The following is a 25,149-nucleotide window of genomic DNA, read 5'->3' on the forward strand; positions in this document are numbered from 1 at the left end:
CTTGTTTGTTGACGAACTGACGCCAAAACTGCCCGGGTCCTCCTGGACTAGCCTCGAGCCTAGGCCGAGACGACTGGAGTGGACTCGGGAAAAAAAAACGACGACGACTTGTATAAAAAATGACGATGACTGATGACCCTTCTGTTCCTCTGCCGGTCTGCCGGACGTGCGAGGCAACAACGATTCCTTCTGGAAGATTTTTTAGTGTGGTGGCGCACCAGTCAGTCAGGCAACGACTGTTATGCAAGCAGTCCATCTGTACAAGCGTGCAAGCAAAACATCTGATCCACAGGCCAATGGCTTGATTACATGTGTGTCAACTGTCAAAGAAAACATATTTAGGTTGGACTTGAACAGGTCATGTGAATGATATGGCACCTTAATAGTCACACGCCCAATCTTCAAAGAGATTACAGGTCCCAAACATCAAACACAACATGACTAGGCGGTTGGATGGGAGGCTGCAAAAAGCTGCCTATCCATCCCAGGCGTCCGATTGGGCCAAGATGTGTTGTTGCCTGGCAGGCCTCCAACCAACCAGACACAACATGACTAGGCGTCTACAAAATGTTGGCAACACCAAACTTCCTCGGGAGGTACAGGAGCAGACTAGAGTTGTCAAACCTTGCACGAGAAATTCGCCAACAGGGAAAAATGTAACGATGTTTCCTGACTACTCCATTCATTTCATTTTAGTTGTCGCTGTATAGTGCAAAATTGAACTATCCGGCGACAGCTAAAAAGAAACAGAGCGAGTACTTAGCACCCCTATAAGTTTCTTGCTCCAAAACAACACCTCACAAAGTAGTTTTAAGCAACATGATACACGACTATAAACACGTGTAAAATAGTAGTACAGCTTATCTACATCTCTCTTGAAACAACTAGAAAATGGCTCTTTATTCCACCCGTTTCGGAAAGCACGGTCCAAAGGTGCCTCCAGAAACGTACTACGGAAAAGCAATCGCTTCTGAGAAAAGCAGTCTCCATCCTCCTCCTCCTTGGCCATATATACCTATACTTCTTAAGTCAATCTTCAGAGTGGCACGTCCAGTAGATCAGCCCACTGCAAGATACACATCACCAGCACCCATAAGCTCACAGAAAACACAAACACACACACACACACACACACACACACACACACACACACACACACACACACACACACACATTGCAATACTGGTTTAACGGAACAAATAAAGAAAGAGTAGATACCTCACTAACACAAACACGCACTGCAGGATGCCAGCACTGCCAGTCCACGCAGATGGCCCCGTATCCGTAAGCGCATCTTGAACCAAGAAACCCACTGCCCCGGCCAGCGAAACAAACGACACCACGTACGAAATAAAAAGCCAGAGCTTCACCCTGCAATTCAGCGCGCTCCATTGTCATATGGTTATTGCTAGTAAAAGAGGGGTAAATGTTAAATCGTCAGACAGGAACTCACAAACAACTCAAGACAACATCCTTCCTCACAACACTGGTTCACCATTCTGTTAATCTGTGAAGTGATGTGTGCATAGAAGTGAATTTTTTTAAGTAGCATACCGATGTGTGCATAGAAGTGAATTTTTTTAAGTAGCATACCGTTTTTTTCTAATAAAAACAGAAGGTACATAAATAAGTTGGATAATTTCTGGAGTGATCTATGCAAACAAGTAATGGTGATTATAATATGTACCTTTACTTCCTCTAGTTTCGGTTTGTTTTGCACAAAGGTCAGAAGCCTCAGATACATGGCTGAATATGTCATTTTTGGTTGGTGCCTAAATTTGCAACAACTAACCTTAGGCAAATATGTCTGCCAAAGAAAGTGTGGCTGTCGAAATCAAAACCATGATTGCAGCAAAGTTTGGCGACGAAATGTATCTATGACACATGGGCCATGGGGGTAATAATCTGTGGCATGTAGTGTGGAAGCGAACCAAAACAGCAGCTACAAATTGTGGCATGCCTAACCTGCGCTGCTCTTTGAATTTAGATGGTGAAATTTATACCTTGTTCCTTTTGTTTTGCTTGTCTACTTTAGTTAGTGTCGCCCTCACCCCATTTTCATGGCAATCCAGCGACAGGAAAATGCGTGAGTCAGTAGCTTTATGCATTTAACATGGCTCAGATGCTTCTAAGTGTGAACGTGAATCCCATTCGACACAATGCAATTTCTGTCCAAACTATTCTGTTACAGTTATATTTTAAGAAGTTGCCACTTCAAGTTCCAAGCCAAATACAAGCCTAAGACCCCGCTCTCATCAGAAAAAAAACTAGAAGTCCAAAATCGCATGCCCTATTGATGAAGCAATCCATCAAAACTCTTAATTCCACTTGTGATCAGATAGAACACAGTAGATTAGATAGATAAATATGCACAGGTATGGAGCAAGTAATATCATCATAGCTAGTGCAATCAAGCATGGTATTTGCCGGATCTCACCGCCGAACAGTAAAAGATTCAATTAATTGCATCAGTACTAGAAACGAAACCACCTTAGAACCAGAAACCATAAACCTGGCTAGGGTTCGACAAATATTCCCTCACCTCCACTCGGAGTCGTCGTACGGTGAGTAGTAGCCATCGCCGATGTCCTCCCGGTTGACGCAGTTGAACATGAGCGCGGCGAACGAGGCGAAGAACCCTAATCAAGACAGAATGTCAGAACCCACGAGCGTGTTGAAAAATCCTAGCCTAGGCCTTGTTTACGAGGAACACAGAGAGTGAAGGAGGCGAGACGAGGAGGGTCGCGGGAAACGGCGCGCGCTTGGCTTTACCTGGGAGGTAGTGGAGGAATGGCACGGCGGCGGCGCTGCAGACGACGGCGTCGACCCAAAACCACCAGCCTGCGCCGAATACGGCGCCGGCGACGCCCGGCCCCAGGACCGGCCACGCCGCCAGGAGGTTGTTGCTGTCCATCGGCTCGCGCCCGCGGTGACCTTCCCCGACTCCGGCACCGGGAAGGGGAAACAGAGCTTTCCCTTCAGAGAGACAGAGACCGCGACCGGGGAGCTGCTGCCTGAGGACGCTTACGCGACAGGTGTACTTTTTCTGGGTTGCTCGTTCACGAGAAACCACCGCACTTTTCTGAATGAATGAACAGGGTGAGGGACTGTAGTTCCAGCTCCCAAATATGAAGTGCAAATTCATCGTGCCTTCGGAATTCGGATGCTGATAGCCCATTTTGGAATATTTTGGAAGAAATTCGAGACGTCCTGGCACGCTAGACTGTAGACTTTATGTGAATCGAAATGTTTCATGTAAACTCGTCCACAAATGAGATGAAACCGCTTTTTTTTACTGGTTCGGAAGATGCTCTGCGTTCAAACATTGAAGGCGGTCAAGTTCTCACGTTTCACAAAGCGTACGCAATCTGGCATTTTTAGCGTCTTTCTGCTCCAGAATTTTGAGTTGATTTCAGACTTGGTGCAACTTAGCAAGAAACCAAGCTAATGATCCAAGAAGGAAGAAGCTTGTACACCGCAAATCCAGTATCGCCCGCTACTTCTGACAGGATAAACACAAACGCGCATTCCAAGAGCGGTGAGGGGTAAAAAAAAAAAACAAGGCAGGCCGCAAAGCCGTGGAGGCACAGGTCGACATACAACTCACTCACAATACCCAGAGATTTGCATGGGATAGAAGACGAACAAAAAGCAGACCAGAACGTCTACTTGCTAGCCGATTTTGACGGGGAACCGTGACCATCATTGGCTAGGCCTGACCTCTGGAGAGCTTCTACAATCTCTGCCACCGCATGACCGCTCCTGTCGAGGACGCCCTCCAGTGCCTTCACCTTCTCCAGCAGCTGTTCCGCGTTCGTGTCCGCGCAACTCATCAGCCTATCCGCAGTCTTCAGCGCCGCGCACAGCTAGAAGGCAGACATGAACATAGCATTAGTAATCACATGGAACAGGTACAGTTATTATATATACAAGGAATGGAAGGGGGATGTGGAAGCAAGAACCATACCTTCAGCATCAGTGAGGGCCATGAAGGATCCTTCTCTTGTAGAGCCTTCATCAAATCGTCATAGTGTTCCTGGTAGCATCGTTAACAGACCCATATTCAATCAGATTCTTTTTTTTAGTTGGGTGGGAATCGAGATGATGTCCAAGGGTGTGGTTTGACCAGGCGCGGATGACCAAAACTGCATCGACAAATCTAGAACTCCGATTCAGTTTTCCCGCAGGTCGCAAGTGTACCTCTTATGACTAAAATTGCAGCAGCAAAGTCTCTCTTGTGACTAAAACTGCAGCGATGCAACTACCTTCTCTTCCAGACACGATTGCCAGAGAAGCCTGGGGCAAGACATTGAACGTTTATGTAGTAAGTTCGCAACAGCCAGGTCAGTAAAATTGCGTCTACGTAAATCAAAGCGAACTGTGTTCTTTTGGGCATTTCATTGAGAATGTTGCAGGCGCTGCCCTTCGCCAGTTGTGTGCTCGCCGTCTGCCGTGCATGCGTGTTGTGCCCCGTGGCCACCGAGGATCTCCGATGGCGTGAGGTGCGTACTCAAACGAACGAGGGAGAGGTGGGTGCTCGCCAGGAAAGGTTCCGGCGGCAAGTTTCTGTTTCTTTTTCTTTCTTGTCTCTCAAGTTCCCAAGTCTCGCTTATTACATACTCTGCACATAGGCATTGACGACTGGGCCCACAGGTGGTGCCCTGATTACAGACTCCATGACATCTGGCATACTTAGGCCACTAACCCAGGCTTAGACACGTCGGCTTCAGTCATTGAGGCGCGTCCGGCACACCGGCCGCGACAGCTTCCCCCCTGCAGCGGTTGCTTGTCCACAAGCAACGAACGAAGGAAACCTGGCCTGTAGAACATACCAGTCTTCCCAGGTCGCCGAGTCCACTGGAAGGTGAGTCCATTTCACCAGCACCTGTGGGACAGCCTTAGAGCCTTTCTTCACCAGACGACGCTCCAGAACCCGCTCAGGTTGAAGATCAGTGGTACTGAAATCCAGCAGCATTTTGGGATCTGCAAAAACTGGCGTGTAATTTGGTGTGAAGGGTTTCAGATGACTGACATGGAAAACTGGATGGATGAGGCAGCCATCAGGTAATTTAAGGCGATAAGCTGCGGAACCAACTCGCTGGAGCACTGCAAATGGGCCAAAAAATTTGAATGCTAGTTTGGGGTATGGTCGATTCACCACTGAACTCTGGGCATATGGTTGTAACTTTAGGAGTACTTGTTCTCCAACTTGGAATTGGCGATCCACACGATGGCGATCGGCGAGCTGCTTCATTCTGTTTTGAGCTCTAGCAAGATTGTCCTTCAGTTGTTGCATATGAGCATCCCTTTCAGTGACCCAAGTGAGAGCTTCGGTTGGAGTGTCTTGTATAGGAGCAATGGAAAAACCGATGTCAGGCTCATAGCCATACAATGCCTTGAAGGGAGAACAACCCAGGGAAGAATGAAGACATGTATTGTACCATATTTCAGCCAAGGAAATGCAGTGCTTCCAACGCTTGGGATTGTCATGAACTGCACATCGCAAGTACATTTCAAGACATTGGTTGACGCGCTCCGATTGGCCGTCGGTTTGAGGGTGATAGGCTGTGCTCCGAAGTAAACCAGTGCCAAATAAAGCAAACAGTTCTTTCCAAAATGCGCTGAGAAAAATGCGGTCGCGATCTGAAACAATGGTCTTGGGAAAACCATGGAGCCTCACCACATTGTCTAGAACAGCCCGCGCCACTAGCTGTGCTGTGAATGGATGTTTCAATGGAATGAAATGTGCGTACTTAGTGTACCTGTCCACGACCACGAGTATGCAATTATAACCCTCAGATGATGGCAGCCCTTCGACGAAGTCCATAGTGATGTCTTGCCATGCGCCAACAGGAATGGGCAATGGCTGCAAAAGACCAGCTGGATGAGTGTTACTGTGTTTGGCGTGTTGGCATGCCGAGCACTGACGCACAAAATCCTCCACAGCACTTTTGAGACCTTTCCAGTAAAACAACTGGCTGATGCGATGATAAGTCCCTTTAGAACCTGAATGACCCCCAACCGCAGTTGAGTGAAAACTGTTGATCAATTTGGTTTGCAACGCTGAATTATTGGCCACCCAAATCTTGTTGTTGTATCGAATGATACCCTGGGATAAAGAAAATCCTGCCTCATCCGGAGAATGGAGGGCCAGTTTAGCAAGTAAGTCCTGTGCTGCTAGGTCCGTATTGTAGCTGTTCAAAAGCTCTTGCAGCCAAACTGGTTGGACATGAGACACTGTTGTAGTGCTGCAAAGGTGCCCCACCCGGGACAGGGAATCAGCCACAATGTTCTCTTTGCCCTTGCGATAGACTACTTTGAATTGCAGACCCATCAGACGAGTCATGGCCTTTCTCTGCATGTCTGAATGAAGATGTTGCTCAGTGAGGTATGAGAGACATTGATGGTCAGTTCGGATGATAAACTCCTGTCGTTGGAGATATGTGCGCCATCTTTCTACCGCCATGATAAGCGCTAGGAATTCCTTCTCATAAATTGAAAGTTTCTGATGTTGGGGCCCAAGTGCTTTACTGAGAAAAGCCACTGGTTGGTCTCGCTGAATTAGTACAGCGCCAATGCCGGTATCACTTGCATCAGTTTCCACAATAAAGGGTTGTGAAAAATCTGGAATAGCCAACACTGGGGCAGTGGCCATTGCCTGTTTCAATTGATTAAAGGCTTGTTGAGCTGTTGGGGTCCATACAAAGTGTTTAGTACGAAGCAAACCAGTCAGGGGTCGAGCTATAAGACCATAATGTTTGATGAATTTGCAATAGTAACCGGCGAGTCCCAAAAAACCCCCGAAGTTCAGTAACTGTGGTGGGAATGGGCCACTGTAACATCGCATCTGTTTTTGCTGGGTCAGTAGCAACGCCCTCCTGAGAGATAATGTGGCCCAAATAATGCAAAGAAGTTTGGCCAAAGGAGCATTTACTCACTTTCATATATAGCTGATGCAGTCTGAGTTGAGCCAACACTTTCTGCAAATGAGAAATATGGTGCTGCATAGAGCAACTGTAAATGAGGATATCATCCAAGAAAACCAGCACGAACTTCCGAAGGAATGGCTCGAGTATGGTATTCATAAGACATTGGAACGTAGCCGGGGCGTTGGTGAGTCCAAATGGCATGACGCGGAATTGAAAATGACCATGGTGCGTCTTAAAAGCTGTTTTGGGTTCATCCTCAGGCCACATGCGGACTTGATGGTACCCAGATCTCATGTCCAACTTAGTAAAGAATTTGGTGCCCGCCAGTTCATCGAGAATTTCATCAATCACTGGGATAGGAAACCTGTTTTTCACTGTTATGGCATTCAACTTCCGGTAATCAACACAGAATCGCCAGGTACCATCTTTCTTTTGAACGAGAAGCACTGGAGAAGCAAAGGGACTAGTACTGTGCACAATCAGACCAGTCTGCAGAAGTTCCTTAACTTGTTTTTCGATTTCGTCCTTATGTAAAGGAGAATACCGATATGATCTGGAGTTTACTGGAGGTTGGTTGGGCAGCAAGGGAATGCGATGGTCGTGGAGCCTAGGGGTTGGTAGTTTCTTCGGATCCTTAAAGACGTCTGCATATTCCTGTAGGACAGGCCGAAGTTCCAGTGGAACTTGGGCATCTGGCAACTGTGAAAGAATTTCGATGACAGCTAAAGCTGCAATATCATTGCCTGCTGCCCACTTGACCAGCTCATGTGGAGAAACCTCTGGAAGAATGGACTGATTTTGGATAATTCCTTGTAGATGCACTGACTGGTGACGATACTGAAAATCCAGAGTTCTATCTTCCCAATGGCAGATCATGGGACTAAGCGGAGCTAACCAATCATAGCCTAGAATGGCATCAAAAGCCCCAAAGTCCAGTACCAACATATCTGAATAGAAGGTGTATCCCTGAATCCACCACTCTAGTTGATGAACTTGCTGGTCAACCACCAGTAGCTCTCCATTGGCTACTTTCACTGTTAAAGGAGACCGAGGTGTAGATGGAATACCACAAGTCTTAAGGAAAGCGGCACTGACGAAGCTGTGCGAGCTCCCACTGTCGACAAGGGTCAGCATGACCTTGTTTTTTACCATAGCTCGGAGTTTCAATGTACGGCCTGTATCAGTTCCTGCAAGTGCATTTAGGGACAACTGACCAAACTCAGAGGAAAGAGCATCTTCCATGTCCAACTGATGAAGAATATCTTCTGTGAGAGGAATATCCAAATCATTCACCACGACAGCATTCAACTGTGTTTTGGGACGCTTGGGACAGTTGGCTAAATGAGCAGGGTCAAAAGGAGCCAGACAATAGAAACATAGATTATTGGCCCGACAATAGTCCCTCTTCTGGCGTTCTTTAGTCAATGGAGAATTGAAAGTAGAACTCATCTTTACCTCAGGGCGACCAGAAATTCCAAACTGAGCCTTGTGTGGAAATGCAGGTTTACTGTACTTGAATTGTGGACGATCGAATAAGGCTTCTTGGATCTTGGCAATATGCACCGCCTGTTCCATTGTACGAGGTATGTGAGATTGGACCAGCGCAGCCAATTCGGGTTTTAGATTGCGAGTGAACTGATTGATGAAGAACATTCTGTCAAAACCACTGTTATGCATCTCTAGCCGAAATTGCAGAGACTGAAACTGGAAATAAAATTCATCAACTGAACCAGTTTGCTTTAGAGTGAACAAATCCTGCATAGCATGATCATAATCATAAGCACCAAATTTATCCTCCACATCGGTCATGAATTGGGCCCAGGAAGGAAAACCCCCCTTTGAGGCGCTGCACCTCCATCCACCTCCCAGCATTATCCCTCATATGCATTGTTGCAGAAGTAACCCAAAGGTGCTCAGGAACATTGTAGAACAGAAAGTAATCCTCACACTGCCGGCGCCAGATACGTGGATCGCGCCCATTAAACTCTGGAAAGTTCAACTTGGGTGTGGTACGACGATACCCTTGCATGCCTTCATTCCAATCGCGAGGAATAACTGGTGGGGGCGATGATGATGATGCTCACCAGGGTGGTAACCAGCGGGACGGGGTGGACGCTGATGCAGAGAGGGTTGCGCCTCCCTGGAGAACTGTGAGGAAGTGTCCCACTCCGCCGAAGGTCGGCGCTCGCGTGTGAGAAGATCCACCGCCTTGCCTGTGGCTTCGAGTTGTTGCGCGAAGGTGGCTTGATCTTTGAGAACCTGCTCCATAGCCTTCACCCCCAAGTCCTGGTGGATCTGCATCTGCTCTTGCGCGCGCGTGACGTCGCCTAGCCTTGTAAACAACAGATCAATGCTCTGATTGAGGTGATTCCAGCGTTCCTCCTCAGTCCTCACGTTCCCCCGCGGCGGCCATCGCGTCTAGGACGAAACGAGTCTGGACGGAAGGTTTCGGCGGCGCCGTGGTGACTACCCGCAAATCGGACCGTGGTGGCGTGGGAATCACGGGGATTCAATCGACGCCGCCGGTGCTGCGCGGCAAACGTCGAGAACTCACCAAACCCGTGCCTATTACGGTGACGATCGACGGAAATTGCAGACACCCGCGGTAGCGTGCCGAAGATCAACTGGTCTTTGATACCAACTGTTGTGCCCCGTGGCCACCGAGGATCTCCGATGGCGTGAGGTGCGTACTCAAACGAACGAGGGAGAGGTGGGTGCTCGCCAGGAAAGTTTCCGGCGGCAAGTTTCTGTTTCTTTTTCTTTCTTGTCTCTCAAGTTCCCAAGTCTCGCTTATTACATACTCTGCACATAGGCACTGACGACTGGGCCCACAGGTGGTGCCCTAATTACAGACTCCATGACATCTGGCATACTTAGGCCACTAACCCAGGCTTAGACACGTCGGCTTCAGTCATTGAGGCGCGTCCGGCACACCGGCCGCGACAGCTTCCCCCCTGCAGCGGTTGCTTGTCCACAAGCAACGAACGAAGGAAACCTGGCCTGTAGAACATACCAGTCTTCCCAGGTCGCCGAGTCCACTGGAAGGTGAGTCCATTTCACCAGCACCTGTGGGACAGCCTTAGAGCCTTTCTACACCAGACGACGCTCCAGAACCCGCTCAGGTTGAAGATCAGTGGTACTGAAATCCAGCAGCATTTTGGGATCTGCAAAAACTGGCGTGTAATTTGGTGTGAAGGGTTTCAGTTGACTGACATGGAAAACTGGATGGATGAGGCAGCCATCAGGTAATTTAAGGCGATAAGCTGCAGAACCAACTCGCTGGAGCACTGCAAATGGGCCAAAAAATTTGAATGCTAGTTTGGGGTATGGTCGATTCACCACTGAACTCTGGGCATATGGTTGTAACTTTAGGAGTACTTGTTCTCCAACTTGGAATTGGCGATCCACACGATGGCGATCGACGAGCTGCTTCATTCTGTTTTGAGCTCTAGCAAGATTGTCCTTCAGTTGTTGCATATGAGCATCCCTTTCAGTGACCCAAGTGAGAGCTTCGGTTGGAGTGTCTTGTATAGGAGCAATGGAAAAACCGATGTCAGGCTCATAGCCATACAATGCCTTGAAGGGAGAACAACCCAGGGAAGAATGAAGACATGTATTGTACCATATTTCAGCCAAGGAAATGCAGTGCTTCCAACGCTTGGGATTGTCATGAACTGCACATCGCAAGTACATTTCAAGACATTGGTTGACGCGCTCCGATTGGCCGTCGGTTTGAGGGTGATAGGCTGTGCTCCGAAGTAAACCAGTGCCAAATAAAGCAAACAGTTCTTTCCAAAATGCGCTGAGAAAAATGCGGTCGCGATCTGAAACAATGGTCTTGGGAAAACCATGGAGCCTCACCACATTGTCTAGAACAGCCTGCGCCACTAGCTGTGCTGTGAATGGATGTTTCAATGGAATGAAATGTGCGTACTTAGTGTACCTGTCCACGACCACGAGTATGCAATTATAACCCTCAGATGATGGCAGCCCTTCGACGAAGTCCATAGTGATGTCTTGCCATGCGCCAACAGGAATGGGCAATGGCTGCAAAAGACCAGCTGGATGAGTGTTACTGTGTTTGGCGTGTTGGCATACCGAGCACTGACGCACAAAATCCTCCACAGCACTTTTGAGACCTTTCCAGTAAAACAACTGGCTGATGCGATGATAAGTCCCTTTAGAACCTGAATGACCCCCAACCGCAGTTGAGTGAAAACTGTTGATCAATTTGGTTTGCAACGCTGAATTATTGGCCACCCAAATCTTGTTGTTGTATCGAATGATACCCTGGGATAAAGAAAATCCTGCCTCATCCGGAGAATGGAGGGCCAGTTTAGCAAGTAAGTCCTGTGCTGCTAGGTCCGTATTGTAGCTGTTCAAAAGCTCTTGCAGCCAAACTGGTTGGACATGAGACACTGTTGTAGTGCTGCAAAGGTGCCCCACCCGGGACAGGGAATCAGCCACAATGTTCTCTTTGCCCTTGCGATAGACTACTTTGAATTGCAGACCCATCAGACGAGTCATGGCCTTTCTCTGCATGTCTGAATGAAGATGTTGCTCAGTGAGGTATGAGAGGCTTTGATGGTCAGTTCGGATGATAAACTCCTGTCGTTGGAGATATGTGCGCCATCTTTCCACCGCCATGATAAGCGCTAGGAATTCCTTCTCATAAATTGAAAGTTTCTGATGTTGGGGCCCAAGTGCTTTACTGAGAAAAGCCACTGGTTGGTCTCGCTGAATTAGTACAGCGCCAATGCCGGTATCACTTGCATCAGTTTCCACAATAAAGGGTTGTGAAAAATCTGGAATAGCCAACACTGGGGCAGTGACCATTGCCTGTTTCAATTGATTAAAGGCTTGTTGAGCTGTTGGGGTCCATACAAAGTGTTTAGTACGAAGCAAACCAGTCAGGGGTCGAGCTATAAGACCATAATGTTTGATGAATTTGCGATAGTAACCGGTGAGTCCCAAAAAAACCCCGAAGTTCAGTAACTGTGGTGGGAATGGGCCACTGTAACATCGCATCTGTTTTTGCTGGGTCAGTAGCAACGCCCTCCTGAGAGATAATGTGGCCCAAATAATGCAAAGAAGTTTGGCCAAAGGAGCATTTACTCACTTTCATATATAGCTGATGCAGTCTGAGTTGAGCCAACACTTGCTGCAAATGAGAAATATGGTGCTGCATAGAGCAACTGCAGGCTTAGACACGTCGGCTTCAGTCACACCGGCCGCGACAATGCGATTGCAAACCAAGCCGCGCTCACGTGTAGCATGCAAACCCAAGCAAGGAAGGCGTGCTTTGGTGCCAGCAAGAAAGCAGCACCGCCAGGCGCCAGTAACAGCTCGCCCGGCATATATCGCAACAGCTGATTGCTTAATATAACGGGAAACTAATGGATTACGATTACTTGCTAACTCCAAATTGGGGGATAAATTCTACGAGCCGAGGAGAGAAGGTATACGAGTACCCCCACGATGGAAGAACCGATGCATGGGTACTCAGATTCGAGAACATCTAAACATGCGAGGAGGATGGGGGGGAAACGAGCCCTGACCTCAAAGAGCCGGCTGAGATCGGACGGATTGGCCTTCCCCGCTTGCTGCGCCGCCGATGGAGATGATGGGACAGACGCATCTCCGACGCCGACGAGTGGGTCGTCGACAGCGAGGTCGCTGAGTAGATCCCCGATGGTGAGCAGCGGACCTCCGACTCCCCGCATCATCCTCTTTCCGTCGTCGTCTGTACGAGACGAGAGGGACGTGGGCCTCACTGCATTCTGTATCAGCGAACCGATTATGGGCCTCAATGAACCCTGATAGAGCCCAACAAGTGTGGTCTGAAGAGAAGGTCTGGCTCCGGCTAAGGACATTCTTGTCCAGAAGCTCCATTTCACCGTTTGGCTTTTGTTCGGTTATTTTCAATTCATATATATTGTAGGGGATTGATATGGATTAGAGAAGATTTTGATTTGCTAGGGATTGAAACCCCCTCAATCCATATGGATTGGGGTAGGTGGTTTGTTCATGAAAATCGCAGAACCAACGGTGGTAATGCACACAGGTTTGCTAGAAGCTCTTTAATTAGCAGCACTTGTATGGTTTTCGTCACTACCTACCTACCAGATGGTGTTTGTAATTTTATTCCCGAACAACTAAACGAATGTAGGTGTGTTATAAAAAAAAATTTATTTACGTTTAAAAGGAAAACAGTACTGGATCAACTGATCTTGTATAGCTTGACTTGACTGGATCCACGAGACCAATGAAGAACAGTTTCATTCTCAGTATCTGTATTTTTGAAGCGGCTGGAATCATAACTGTCTAATTATCAAACTTTCCGTATAATTAAACTATCAAGACTCATGCAAACCTCTCAAAAAATGTATTGATGTACTTTGTTATTTACTCTCCCGATATATCAAATTTTATAGGTTCTAATTTGCGTCCTGCACAGTTCCGTTCGAGATACGGCGTACAAGATAAGTGCTCATGTTTGATTCAGAAACTATACATCATCTCGTATTACAGATAGTGGTACATTGATCCAGATTCATGATATACTGCTGGTGGTAGCTCACACATCCCAAATGCTGGGATAGGTGTATAAACTCCAATCTCCAAACAATCCTGTGGTGCTGTTGTGCATGATATCTCTGATTCAGCAGGCTATCTGCACCCTCGAGGAAACTGATGTCCACCACTGGAGTGGAAATGGAATCACTCCTGCTGCTCTTCCCTGCGAGGGAAATGGAAATGTCAGCTCGACTCGAATTCTTACAACAGCTGCAAAAGCGTAGCGATGTGTTCATGTTCAGAGAGAGAGAAAATGCGTCCCTTCGATCGTTGATCGTTGATCGACACTTATCCACACTCAGCTACATATTCGGGGAAAAAAAAATCTTCACATCTTAGTCGTTGAGATCGTTGGTTCAAGATCGGGTTCTGAATTCTGATGGTATCTTTGTCAAATCAAAGCATATCAGAGAGTGGTGACTTACTCAGGTTCTGGTTCTGGCTCGACCGAGGTGTACTTCCGGATGACGGCAATGATCCTCTCCTTGTCCCTCGTTGGGAACGACTCCACCAGCACCCCGTCCACGTAGAAATGGAAGAGCGGCACGATCTTGATGCGCAGCCGGTCCGCCACCTCCGACTGCTCGTCGTACTCGTCGATCACCTGCACCATCCGCGGCGCGGCATTACCCCCAAATCAACCACGCGTGTTGCGTTGCATCCCGATTATATGCTGCACACAGCAATAGCCTGTGAGTGTGTACGGACGTTGTGCTTGAGGAATACGACGGGAGCGCCGTCGTCGCCGGACCCCTTGCAGAGGCGCGTGAAGGCCTTCTCGATGTACTTGCAGCTGCCGCAGGAGGGCCGGTAGAAGTCCACCACCACCAGAGCGCCCGTGGCCCTGGACCGGTTCAGGTGGCGCTGGAACTCCTCGTCCGTCTTGAACTCCGTCACGCAGTCCACGGGGCACAGCTCCTCCTCCTCCTCCACAGGGGGCAGGCCCGGGAGGGACCCGTTCGTACTCCCGCCCGCCGCTTCTCCTTCTCCTTCTTCGCTGCTGCTGCTGCTGCTCTCAGTCGCGGCGGCGGCCAAGCGGCGGCGCCGGCTGAGGGTGATCCTTGGAAAGGGAAGGAGGGTGGCGGTGGCGGGACGGGAGCGGGAGGCGGCGCTGGAGGGGAGGACGAAGACGGAGGAGCGGAGCGGGAGGAAGGAGGAGACGATCATGGCTGCATTCTAGTGGTACGTGTGCGTCGATAACTCGAGGGGCCTGTGGATATTGCTACTTTACAAAAACTTTTTTTTTTATTCTGGGTTCGAAGGGAGAAAAAGGACCTCCATGTGGCTGGATTTCTTTACAGGAACTCAGGAAGCAGATACGCCCTTTTTTGCACAATGGAATTTGGCAGACCTGTTGACATTGAAGCATTCAAGCATGGCTTGACTGTTGAATGTTTCGATTTGACAGAATTAGGGGTGTTTGAATGTACCAAAGCTAATAATTAGTGGATAAAATTAGTTAGAGACATCTAAACAGACTAGCTAATAATTTAATTTTTGACTAATTTTAATAAATTAGTTAATATTTAGCTAACTAATTCCATTAGCAATTTTTCAATCAACTAACTATTAGCTCTAGAGTATTAAAATGCTCATCACTCTAAAATGAGATTTCAAAATTTTACAAATATGATTTATTTTTAAGTATCTATGTCTATATACTCGATAAGCACCTATAGTGAAGAGTTTCTTTTGTCCTGCTTTTTTTATTTACTCAAACTCTTATTTAACCTAGACTTATAACCCATACTCTACGAGTTATAAAAACTCACGTCCATATTATATGATTAACCAAGTTATAACAACTCGCATATATCGATGTAGAGAATTTGATTTCATATGCGCTTTGTAAACTCATATGTGACTCAAACTCATGATATTCACTCAAAACAACTCGTCTATCGTGATAAGTAGTAAGTCCAATACATATTATTCCGTTACAATGCAAAGACACGTTTATTAGTAAAGTACAATTTTACTTTTTCTAAATGATACATTATAGACTTGTAGTAGATAGAAATTTTTTGCAGCCTTAGTTTTCATTTTGGTCATTAGTCTTCTGATGGAATAGAGACATGTTTGCATCATTCTGCATATGGAGTATTTTCGACTAAACTGCGTACACTATATTGGTATGTCTCCAACATCTTACTTATCTTATCTCTCAAACTTTACTCTATAAACAGTATAATCTACATTACAAAACAGTATTTTACAGTTTACACGAACATACACAATCTTCTAGAGACAGCCTTAAGCATACTTTTGGCTGGGGAATCTCTCGTGCAGAAACATTTTTCATACTCAGAACTATAAGACATTATTACAAATTATAAAATAAAGAGTAAAATACATTGTCGGCCCCTAAACTTATAGTGTTATATCATCCCGATCCCTAAACTCTAGAAGTACACGGTTAAAGTCTCCAAACTTAAAGTTGTATCTCCAAACTCTTAACATACATATTTCTAATCCCTATACTTCTAGGTTGTGTATCGTCTAGGTACATAAAATTGTTTTTACTGTTATCACAGATTCAAATAGTTTTGACTTTTGATTACACTAAAAATAAATTTAGAATTTAGAGACCTAAATGACACAACCATACAAGTATAAGAATTGAAATGTGCATATTAAAAGTTTAGAGATAAGGACGATGCAATTTCACAAATTTAAAGACTTTAAATGTGCACTTTGAAAGTTTTAGGACTGGAATGACATAACGCTACAAGTTTAGAGTGTATTTTACTCTAAAATAAAATATACAAAAAGGGTCAGTGACACTTCGAGTGACTCAAGCAAGTCTACCATCCACATTTATTAGAACAATTTCTTTCCTCCAATTGAGACACCAATTGATTTTCATCCAAGTAATGACGAAACAGATCTGTCTTGTTAGCAAGATTTTGTACATTGTACATGACAACTAATGTCTTACTGATGAATCACAGCTGCTTGAAAGAATATTTTAGATGACAATTACATTGGTGTCAGCGAAGGCTGGACCTCAGCAGGACTGATAATACTAAGGTCTCTAGCCATAAATTAAGGCTAGCTCGAACGGGGAAGAATTGATGTAAGCGCCTAGTTCTAATTCAGAAACAGTGCCATAGCTATTTGTCAGAACTCTATAAGAAGATCGTCGCAGCAATGGACCTTAGAATATACAAGCCATATCATTTTGGCATCGTTAATCTTTCAACCTGTATGTGCCATCAAGGTCAAAGGGCTGAGTAAAGCTGCCTACATTCCTGGGCAAGGACCTTGCTGAGGACAAGGCATGCTCCTCACTTGGGATGAGAGCTATAAGCAGCAGCCACCTCCACAGTAGCAATTCAATACTTCAATCTAGTTCTAGATCAGAACTCCCAGATATTACATGTGAATGTGATCAAGGAAGTGCCACAACAGAAGAAATGCTGCAAAATGGTGGTGCTGGGGTGTTGCTGGTCAGTAGTTACCTGATCACTCTACACATGTCAACTATTCACTTACCCACTGTTTCTTGATGAATCTGCAGAATATTCATGGTGGTAGACAGTATAAGAAAAGGCATATTCATGCTTCGTGATAAATAATCAAATATAGATATCAGGTCTCCAAATAAGACCTCGTGAACGACGCTTTCCCTCCATTGCTTCTTTCTTTTCCTGACAGCTCTGGCAAAGGAATGGACCATCCCAGCGACGCAAGCTCCCAGGTTGTGATGAATCTTCATGTACAGATATACCTTGGTTTGGCTTTAACTCTACTTGACAAATGGCACATATGAACAGTTTGAACATATTTCGAACAGGGTATTCAGAATCCAGCCTGCATTCAACACAAAATCCATATTTATGATTCCTGCTGCAAAATGTTTAAAATAAAATCAAGTTTTCATTTAATTCTACAAGAGCTAATTATCAAGATGAATTAGGGAGCCAACCGTCTAGAAAGAAGCGCACACCCATCCTCAAATATTTCCTCCACGTTATCTGGATCCATATATTCTCTATCTGAATGGGAATGGGATGATGAATCCGATGATTTTTTCTTGCCGAACATATTTTTGAAGACACCAATTCCTGGTTGCCTTTTAGCAAGTGGCATGGAAGAGTTGTTTTTTTCTACTATTATATCAACAACAATACAGGTGGTATCATCCCTCAGCCCTTTTGATTGCACAGCAGTCTGCAAAAGTTTCAGATATGTAAATAAGAGTATCATTCAAGATTTATGGCTGCACATAGAAAGGAGGTTACTTTAACGATTTGCTCAGCTGCAGGCACTGGAGGAAGTTCACGTGAACAGTTAAAAGCTACTTCTGGAGACAAGACATCCCAAACACCATCACTTGCAATAATGAGTCGGCCACCCGCAGTAGATAGCTACACATATTATGAGGCAGAATACGGTCTGAATGCTGAAGATATTGACATAATGCTGAATAGCTACACATATTAGGAGAGACTTGGAGAAACTGTAACTTTATTAGTAATATTGGAGATCAAGAGGAAAGGGTAAGGCATAAGATTTCAAAGCAAAACAAGTGCAGTCCTGCGAAGCTGATGTGAAGAATTAAACAGTGATACCTTAACTTGCTTCACAAGAGGAACTGGAACGATAAATTCACCAACATCTTGATCTCCAATTGACCTTGATAGGCACAAACCTCCAGGCCAACATCTAAGGGGGCCAATCTGGAGGTAAAAAAATTAAATATAGGTCAAGCAAGTGGAAAGAAAAAATATACAAAGAGCAATTAACCAAAACTCCAAAACCATCACCTGCCCATGGTGTTAACCCTCCTATCCTACCCCGCCTGACAGAGGTCACTCTACCACCTTTCCTTCTTCCCACTCTATACCTTTGCACCCCCCCCTCCCTCCACCCTCATGGCACATGCACTCGCTTCTGGCACTCCTACAATTAATGATAGATGCAACACTCCTTATAGACATATTATATGTCTGGCAAACATATAACATGGCAAGGGAGACCTAGTGTCGAAGGCTCCCATATGAGTGGGGTCTGAAGAAGGGATAAATCGAGGCAAGCCTTCCCCGCAAATGTTGAGAGGCTGCTTCGAACCATGACCTAGTGATATAGTGAGACAGCTCTCACCACTGCACTAGGCCTGGTAGCAAATATATAAAACGGACGGTGAGCACTGTAAATTATAATAATCAAGGTTTTCAAATTGACTATTGGTAGAACACTTTAGATCAGGTTCGAAACCTATTTCTTGATTTAACATAAAATGAAGGGCTGAATTCAAAGATCTCATATGTGAAAAACAAAAGGTAAGCATAATTGGAAAAAAAAACATGCATATGCAACTAGAAGCCACCTAAACTAGTTGTTGATGTAATATTAGAACTGCATGAAGCACAACCAACTATTACGTGACATGAGGAGAACTTGCATGTCATATTGGATATTCATGCAATGAATTTAAGCAATATGACCAACATGATCAGTCCTCACATTAGCTAACAGGAAAAAAATATGGGCGAAGTTCAAACCTCAGCACCACCAACAACATTTAGCCTTCCAACATCACCTCCGCATTCTGTTACACGATCAACCCTGCACACCAAATTAAGTTAAAGGAGCAAAGAGTTGCCATGAGAATGGGGAAGAGACGTGCATCAGGAGAAAACAATCTTACTCCTCTTTGCTTGCATCGAACCGATGATCAGAGGATAGATGATAAATTGAACCTTCAGCTTGTAGTACACAACGGGAATCACCAACTGATGCAACAGTGATGACCAATCCATCTATTATGACAAATGTCACAGTTGTCCCTGAAGAACGTGCTGTAAAAGACAACCCAACAGATACGATATAGTAATGCGTAAAGATGGTTCTCGTCATAGTCCACATGGTAAAACATATGGCAGTATAATCTAGTAGTAGGAAACATATTTCCTTTTGCTGTTATTAAGATTTAGAGATACGCTATCTTCAATATGTTGTGCATGTATGACAGTGGCGATAGGAACAGTAACATCCGATTATCCGAAATTATGGTATGACATCTCAATCTTCTTTATGCGTTGTCTACAAGATAACAGACAAGGAAAAGAACCTAGATGGCTAGACAAGTTAATTGATATACAATACATAAAGATTAGTTGATGCTGCATCAGTTTTTTTTCTAACATACCTTTAGTCTGGAAATCCTTATCGGTTTTGACGAATGCAGCAACCAGCGCTCTTGGGAGTGCAGCAAGCCAGTCTTCCCTGTTCAGATCGGCTGGGACCGCACTCAAGATGTTGTTCAAGAGATTCTCCTTGGTGTAAATTGCGGCTCCGTTCCCATTATGCCCATCAAACAGCTGCAACAAAAAGACGGCGCTTAGAAATGGGGCTTGTTTGGCGATCCAGGCTCAAGCACACGTTTTCCCTATGTAAACACTTTTAACCACCTCTTTGGCGTGGAGGGAGCATCGCGCTTTCAATAGAATTTCGATGTGAAACTAGCTGCATTTATTTATAATGAATACGGCCCGAAATGTCAAAATCAGAGCGCTTCTGTTTCGCACCAGATGAATCCTAATTCCGATAACCACCTATCCCAGATACGAAATTCACCCCGAGACTTAGTAATATTTGGCGCACCAAGCCGATCGCGCATCGCCACCCCACCTAGATGCCGCCAGGCAGGGCAGCGATCCACGTGACGCCAGATCGGGGGGCAGCGATCGCGGTGTGAGGGGAGTGGAGAGTCGGAGAGAAGGTGGGGAGGGGGCGTGGGCTTACGCCGAAGGCGGAGAAGGAGGAGGACGGGACGTCAGGGACGCGCTCGCATTCGGGCTTGAGGAAGGTGAAGTCCTCGCCCTTCTTGGCCTGGCTGAAGAGGCCCCAGTGCAGCTCCGGGCGCTCCGACGCGGTGCGCTCGCTGGCCACCTCCCGCCTGAGCAGCACGGCCAGCGGCACCGCGCCGCCTCCCCCCGCGCTGCTGCCGCCGCCGGTGCTCCCTCCGCCCGTGGACCCCGAGCGCGAAGACATCTCCCCGCCAGGCCGCCGCCGCTGCAACCACCGCCGCAGCGACGAATCCGGTGCGCAGGCGAGCGAGGCGGGCGGTCCCCGTGCCTCTCTCTCGCGCCTTTTGGTGCCGCGCCTTTTTTGGGAGGCGAGGAGAGGGAGGGTGGTGGTGGTGGTGGTGCGACGAAGAGGAAGAGGAAGAGAGGAGAGGAGAGGGTGGTCGGATCGGATGGGTCACATGCGCGTGGCGGGTTGGATTTCCGCGTGTCCGTACTCCGGTTTCGTTTTTTCTTTGAACGGCTCCAGGGTACAAAGTACAGACCCGACGATCATGATCTATGCATATGCTATCAGGGGTGATTACAGATCTACTACGGACGGATATTGTTTATATTATATGTTTTTATATTTTCTCTTCGAATTTGGATCTGGTATAGATATTATTGAGTTATGTTGGATAAAATTAGAATGAATATCGACATCTTAAATATTCAGCTTTGAGTATACAGATACGGATTGAATAATAAATAGTCAGACTCGAATATAGATTTAATCTTAGCTCTCTTAGACAGATTAAATTTAAATATAGACAGATAATATCTATACCATTTACACTCAAGTATGTTATGCACGCGTCAATTGATTTCCATATTCAAAATTCCCTTTTGTCATCGACAATGACACACGTTGAGATAAATGAAAACAATGACACGCGTTAGCATTACCGACGGGGCATGCATGCGTACGTACTCCGGTATGAGAAGTTCTATCGATAATCAGTTGTAACTATGCGTACTTAGCACACGGCAAGTCGGCAACCATCCACATCGCTCTTTAATAACCCTTTTCGCCATGGCTCGATCGCCTACCGGAGGGTCAAGGCAAGGTCGAAAGCTACGAGCCTCGTCAAAGAATTGTTCGGTTATGTCAGGATCGAAGGGAAATATTGTATTATGCAGTGACGTTTAGTTTACATAAACAGGTCGTCCTCAACACAAATTCTCTCCGCTTTTCGTCTTTAGACGTTATAACATCTCCCTCCGCTTATTACTATACAGCGGAGATAACCACCATGGTCCTCGGTGACGAACCTAGAGAAAATTTGATTGATATGCCACTAGTTAGTTGCTTGTATATCTAGACCACCTGGCGCCTCCCCCCTCCAGCATGGCTCGCGCCCCGTGTGGCTTCGGCCCCGAGCGGCTCTGCCACGCCACGGCTCCGCTCCCCACGCCACATTAAGTCACTTCAATCAATATTAAGTCATTCTAGTAAATATTAAGTTATTTTTAGAAAATATTAAGTTATTTATTGTTTTTAGCCATTTTGTGGGTTTTCTTATACATTTTCTTATGTTATTGATTCAGTCATTTCATAAAATATTTAGTCATTCTAGTGTCCATACAAGATTTAAGTCATTCTAGGTAACTTTAAGTCATTCCAAAGTCTAGATAACATAAATATTAAGTCATTTTATAGAAAACATTAAGTTATTATTGTTTAAGTCGTTTTTCCTGAGTTTTCACCGATATTTCTTATGTTGATTCAGTCATTCTAGAAATAATAAGTCATTTCAAGAAATATTAAGTAATTCTTGTTTTTCAATCGTTCTTCATGTTTTTCCAGACATTTCCTGTTTTTGTTTAGTCATTATAGTCAACATTATGTCATTCCAGCATACCGGAAACATTAAGTCATTTTCGTTTCCAGACATTTTTTCATATTTTTTCAAGTATTACTTTTTAGTTCAGTTATTCTAGACAAAATTAAGTCATTTCAAGCATTTAGATATCATTAAGTCATCTACTGTACAAAAACATTAAGTTATTTAAACGCGCCAAGTCATTCATGCTCAGTAAATTATTATATCTTGGCTCGGCTCGTGAGGAGGCACACGCGGGTACGATAGCTCGACTTTGTGAGCGAGCGCGTGCTGGGCTAAGCGGCTCAGCTCGTGGGCGGGCGCAGGGTGCGCGCCGGCTCGACTCGAGGCGGGGTGCGGGGGCGAGACATGGGCAGGGGGCCACAGGCGGATGCCTATAAGAAATCGTGTGTAACACCTAAAATTCTAATTTAAGAAAATCCTACTTCTAAATCGTGTGTAACATCCAAAATTCTAATTTTGATTTCAAATAAAAATATCTCCTATGATTTATTTGATTTGGAGGACTCTTATATGGATCATACATTTAAAAGATATTTTTTAAAAATAAATACTTTGTTTCTGTATACTGGAGCATTGCTTTTGCATGTGAGAATTCAAATTTGCATCTACAAATTTGATTTTGGATTTAAACCCTTTTCTAGAAATTTAAAAAGAGGTTTTCCTATTTTCTCTTATTTGTGACCCCAGACGTACCCTCTGGACGATTGGGACTTTTCCTTATCTGCGCAAGCACCGAGTGCTAGCGAGAATCATAGTGACTTACACGTAGGGCCTACTTATTAAAGTCATCTCCTATCTAGAGTCTCTAGATTCAATCGTCATGATTTTTAGAAAGATTTAATATAAGAACTCTACAAGTATAAATATGACAAAAATATTATTGGAATAGGATAGATAAGTTAGATCCTAAACAGATAGGACAATATCCCAAGTTCCCAACATATAAGATAGAGTCCTAAGCAGGTAAGATATGATTCTAACGAATAAGGAGAGTTAAATTCTCATAAGACTAGGTTACCAGATTAGATCTATTATGTAATCGTCTACCTCGTGAACTATATTATTAGGTGAGGTGGGGAGCCCCGAGAGGGTAGACCAAAACATAACAAATTATTAGCCACTAAAAAATTGGATGGAGGGTATTATCTTACAACGAGAGCGCGAACCTGTCTAGCCTACCCTATAGATTCACTATGGGAAAATTCTAGATAGAGAGACATGAAGCCCAACCTATAAAAGCATTCGAGCAGTAGGAGTTTGCCCAATCTACAAAAGCATCTGAGCAATAGGAGTTTACTATGGAAGGCAAGTTATGTCTTTGATAACGTTGTTTGACCTAACAATATTTGCTATTATGTTCTCACTTATGCATTGCGCAGTTATGTTAACCTGACGGGATCTAATAGGTTACCTTAGATTTGTTTTTCCTATACCTTATTTACACCTGGATTACTTATTATTGGGTAGACTTGCTAGTGATATACCTGGTTTTTAGGATAATGACATACCTTAATCATGATCATGTTTTATTATGGTTAGTTATTATTGGCTTTATTATTATACATGATAAGGTCATTTTGTTTAATTGGAACATGAAGCGCCAAATTGAGAAAACAATGCAACCACAAGACTATTATGACTCTAGTCTTGGCTAATTAATTAGGGAATCTAGTGTGTGAGAATCTTACCGAAAATAGGCAAGTGGGATGAGTTGATCAAGTATAGTGATGGGACTGATCATGCTGCAATGGATTTTCATACCTCATGATGATCTATACCACGTCTGTCTAAATTTGTAGCGGGTTTTCTCATACAAGTGGATCTTTGAAAAGACCTCGTAGTGTATCCCTAGTCATTCACCTCGAAAGTGTCTAAATGTCTAGCTAACTCGGGATAGAAGGGATACACGATTTGTGGGGAAATATATGTGACCTCTGCAGAGTATAAAACTTATATATCAACTATGCTCATGGTCAATAGCGGCTCAAAGACCTCTCACATGAGTAAATCACATGTATATTTATTGCTGGTATTATTCCTTGGTAAGCATCACACTGCACTTTTTTTCTACACACTTGTTGGGTACCAACTATAAGTGTGCTAACCCTTGCAGGATTTGTTGCTCAGAATCAGGTCAATAAGAGTAAGTCTACTATGATAAGTTTGACGAGTTCTAGATTGTCGTCGATCCGATCAACCTGTTTGTGGCTTGTGATCGGGATAGTGGCCACCGTCGTCATAATTGTTCTTTAGCTTCTATTATTTAGTTATTTTGTTAAGACATTTTTCTTATATATTAAAGTTTGTGACACTTGTTTCTATAAATTGAGTTATCAAATGTGTGAAATTTGATTCTAGCAGACATATGAGATGTATCTAGATTTATTATTAAATTCGGGTGTGATAATTACCGAAGGTTCTTGCTCGTTCTAAGTTCGGTAACACAAGGACTCGGCCTGGTCATGTCTTGACCGTGGAATTGCTAGAGCCTCGGCATGAGATGCTATCTTTTGCATGGTGTGGATCTAAGTCCGACCCTAAGTTGAGGTCCGGGTTGAAGTTTAAGTCCGACCCTAAGTTGAGGTCCGGGTTAAAGTTTAAGTTAGACTCGAAGCCAACTCCGAGTTGATGTTAACGTGTGTAGACCGGATCTTCAAATCTTAAACATGGAGCACGGAAAACGTTGCAGGATCGGATAAGTCTGAGGCTTTCGCGCGAATTAGTGAAAAATCTCATGGTACCAAAGATGATGAATGTTTCTCCTAGTGTGAAACTCATGGTTGTATTCAACTCTCTAGTTTATCTCCAGCACATTAACCATCCACGTGCCTATATTCAAACTCCACACTGCGAACAGTGCAGTGTAAAACAGTGGTTTAAACGATCATATGGGTAAGCTGTTGGACACAGTTTGATTAGCGTGACTTGTCATACCTGACGCATTGTCGAATATTATTTAACGGTGAATTTTTGAGGTAGTCATATAATCAAAAGATGAAGGGA

The 25,149-nt window shown here is 44.9% G+C and overlaps 4 protein-coding genes across 9 annotated transcripts; all 4 read right to left on the reverse strand.

The window, feature by feature from the left end:
* Nucleotides 1–655: 655 nt before the first annotated feature.
* LOC100285861 (uncharacterized) lies at nt 656–3,101 on the reverse strand. The gene is made up of 4 exons (NM_001158751.2): nt 2,773–3,101; nt 2,543–2,639; nt 1,219–1,371; nt 656–1,066 (listed from the first exon to the last, which is right to left on the reverse strand). The coding sequence occupies exons 1-4, from the start codon at nt 2,912–2,914 to the stop codon at nt 1,030–1,032; spliced, it is 429 nt and encodes a 142-aa protein (NP_001152223.2). The 5' UTR covers nt 2,915–3,101; the 3' UTR covers nt 656–1,029.
* Nucleotides 3,102–3,315: 214 nt separating this feature from the next.
* LOC100303836 (uncharacterized) lies at nt 3,316–13,118 on the reverse strand. 5 transcript variants are annotated; one of them, NM_001165459.2, is made up of 3 exons: nt 12,488–12,747; nt 3,968–4,036; nt 3,316–3,866 (listed from the first exon to the last, which is right to left on the reverse strand). In NM_001165459.2, the coding sequence occupies exons 1-3, from the start codon at nt 12,653–12,655 to the stop codon at nt 3,666–3,668; spliced, it is 438 nt and encodes a 145-aa protein (NP_001158931.2). In that variant the 5' UTR covers nt 12,656–12,747; the 3' UTR covers nt 3,316–3,665. The 5 variants fall into 5 exon arrangements, 3 of the variants coding, with proteins under 3 accessions (NP_001158931.2, XP_035824012.1, XP_023155780.1); XR_002748254.2 differs by lacking the exons at nt 3,316–3,866; nt 3,968–4,036 and adding exons at nt 4,529–5,343; nt 5,442–10,102 and having other exon boundaries at nt 12,488–12,719; XM_035968119.1 differs by lacking the exons at nt 3,316–3,866; nt 3,968–4,036 and adding an exon at nt 4,529–11,768 and having other exon boundaries at nt 12,488–13,118.
* Nucleotides 13,119–13,305: 187 nt separating this feature from the next.
* Nucleotides 13,306–14,724, reverse strand: LOC100285323 (thioredoxin-like 2). 2 transcript variants are annotated; one of them, NM_001158216.2, is made up of 3 exons: nt 14,214–14,693; nt 13,931–14,109; nt 13,306–13,668 (listed from the first exon to the last, which is right to left on the reverse strand). In NM_001158216.2, exons 1-3 carry the CDS (start codon nt 14,670–14,672, stop codon nt 13,650–13,652), a joined length of 657 nt encoding a protein of 218 aa, NP_001151688.2. In that variant the 5' UTR covers nt 14,673–14,693; the 3' UTR covers nt 13,306–13,649. The 2 variants fall into 2 exon arrangements, with proteins under 2 accessions (NP_001151688.2, XP_023158282.1); XM_023302514.2 differs by lacking the exon at nt 13,306–13,668 and adding an exon at nt 13,675–13,807 and having other exon boundaries at nt 14,214–14,724.
* Nucleotides 14,725–16,422: 1,698 nt separating this feature from the next.
* On the reverse strand, nt 16,423–20,640 carry LOC100280394 (putative protein phosphatase 2C family protein). The gene is made up of 9 exons (NM_001153317.1): nt 20,256–20,640; nt 19,660–19,831; nt 19,159–19,309; nt 19,013–19,076; nt 18,080–18,187; nt 17,750–17,875; nt 17,434–17,678; nt 17,116–17,318; nt 16,423–17,019 (listed from the first exon to the last, which is right to left on the reverse strand). Exons 1-9 carry the CDS (start codon nt 20,502–20,504, stop codon nt 16,997–16,999), a joined length of 1,341 nt encoding a protein of 446 aa, NP_001146789.1. The 5' UTR covers nt 20,505–20,640; the 3' UTR covers nt 16,423–16,996.
* Nucleotides 20,641–25,149: the final 4,509 nt, after the last annotated feature.

Source organism: Zea mays, chromosome 5 (assembly GCF_902167145.1).
Source record: "Zea mays cultivar B73 chromosome 5, Zm-B73-REFERENCE-NAM-5.0, whole genome shotgun sequence".
Lineage (NCBI taxonomy): Eukaryota > Viridiplantae > Streptophyta > Magnoliopsida > Poales > Poaceae > Zea > Zea mays.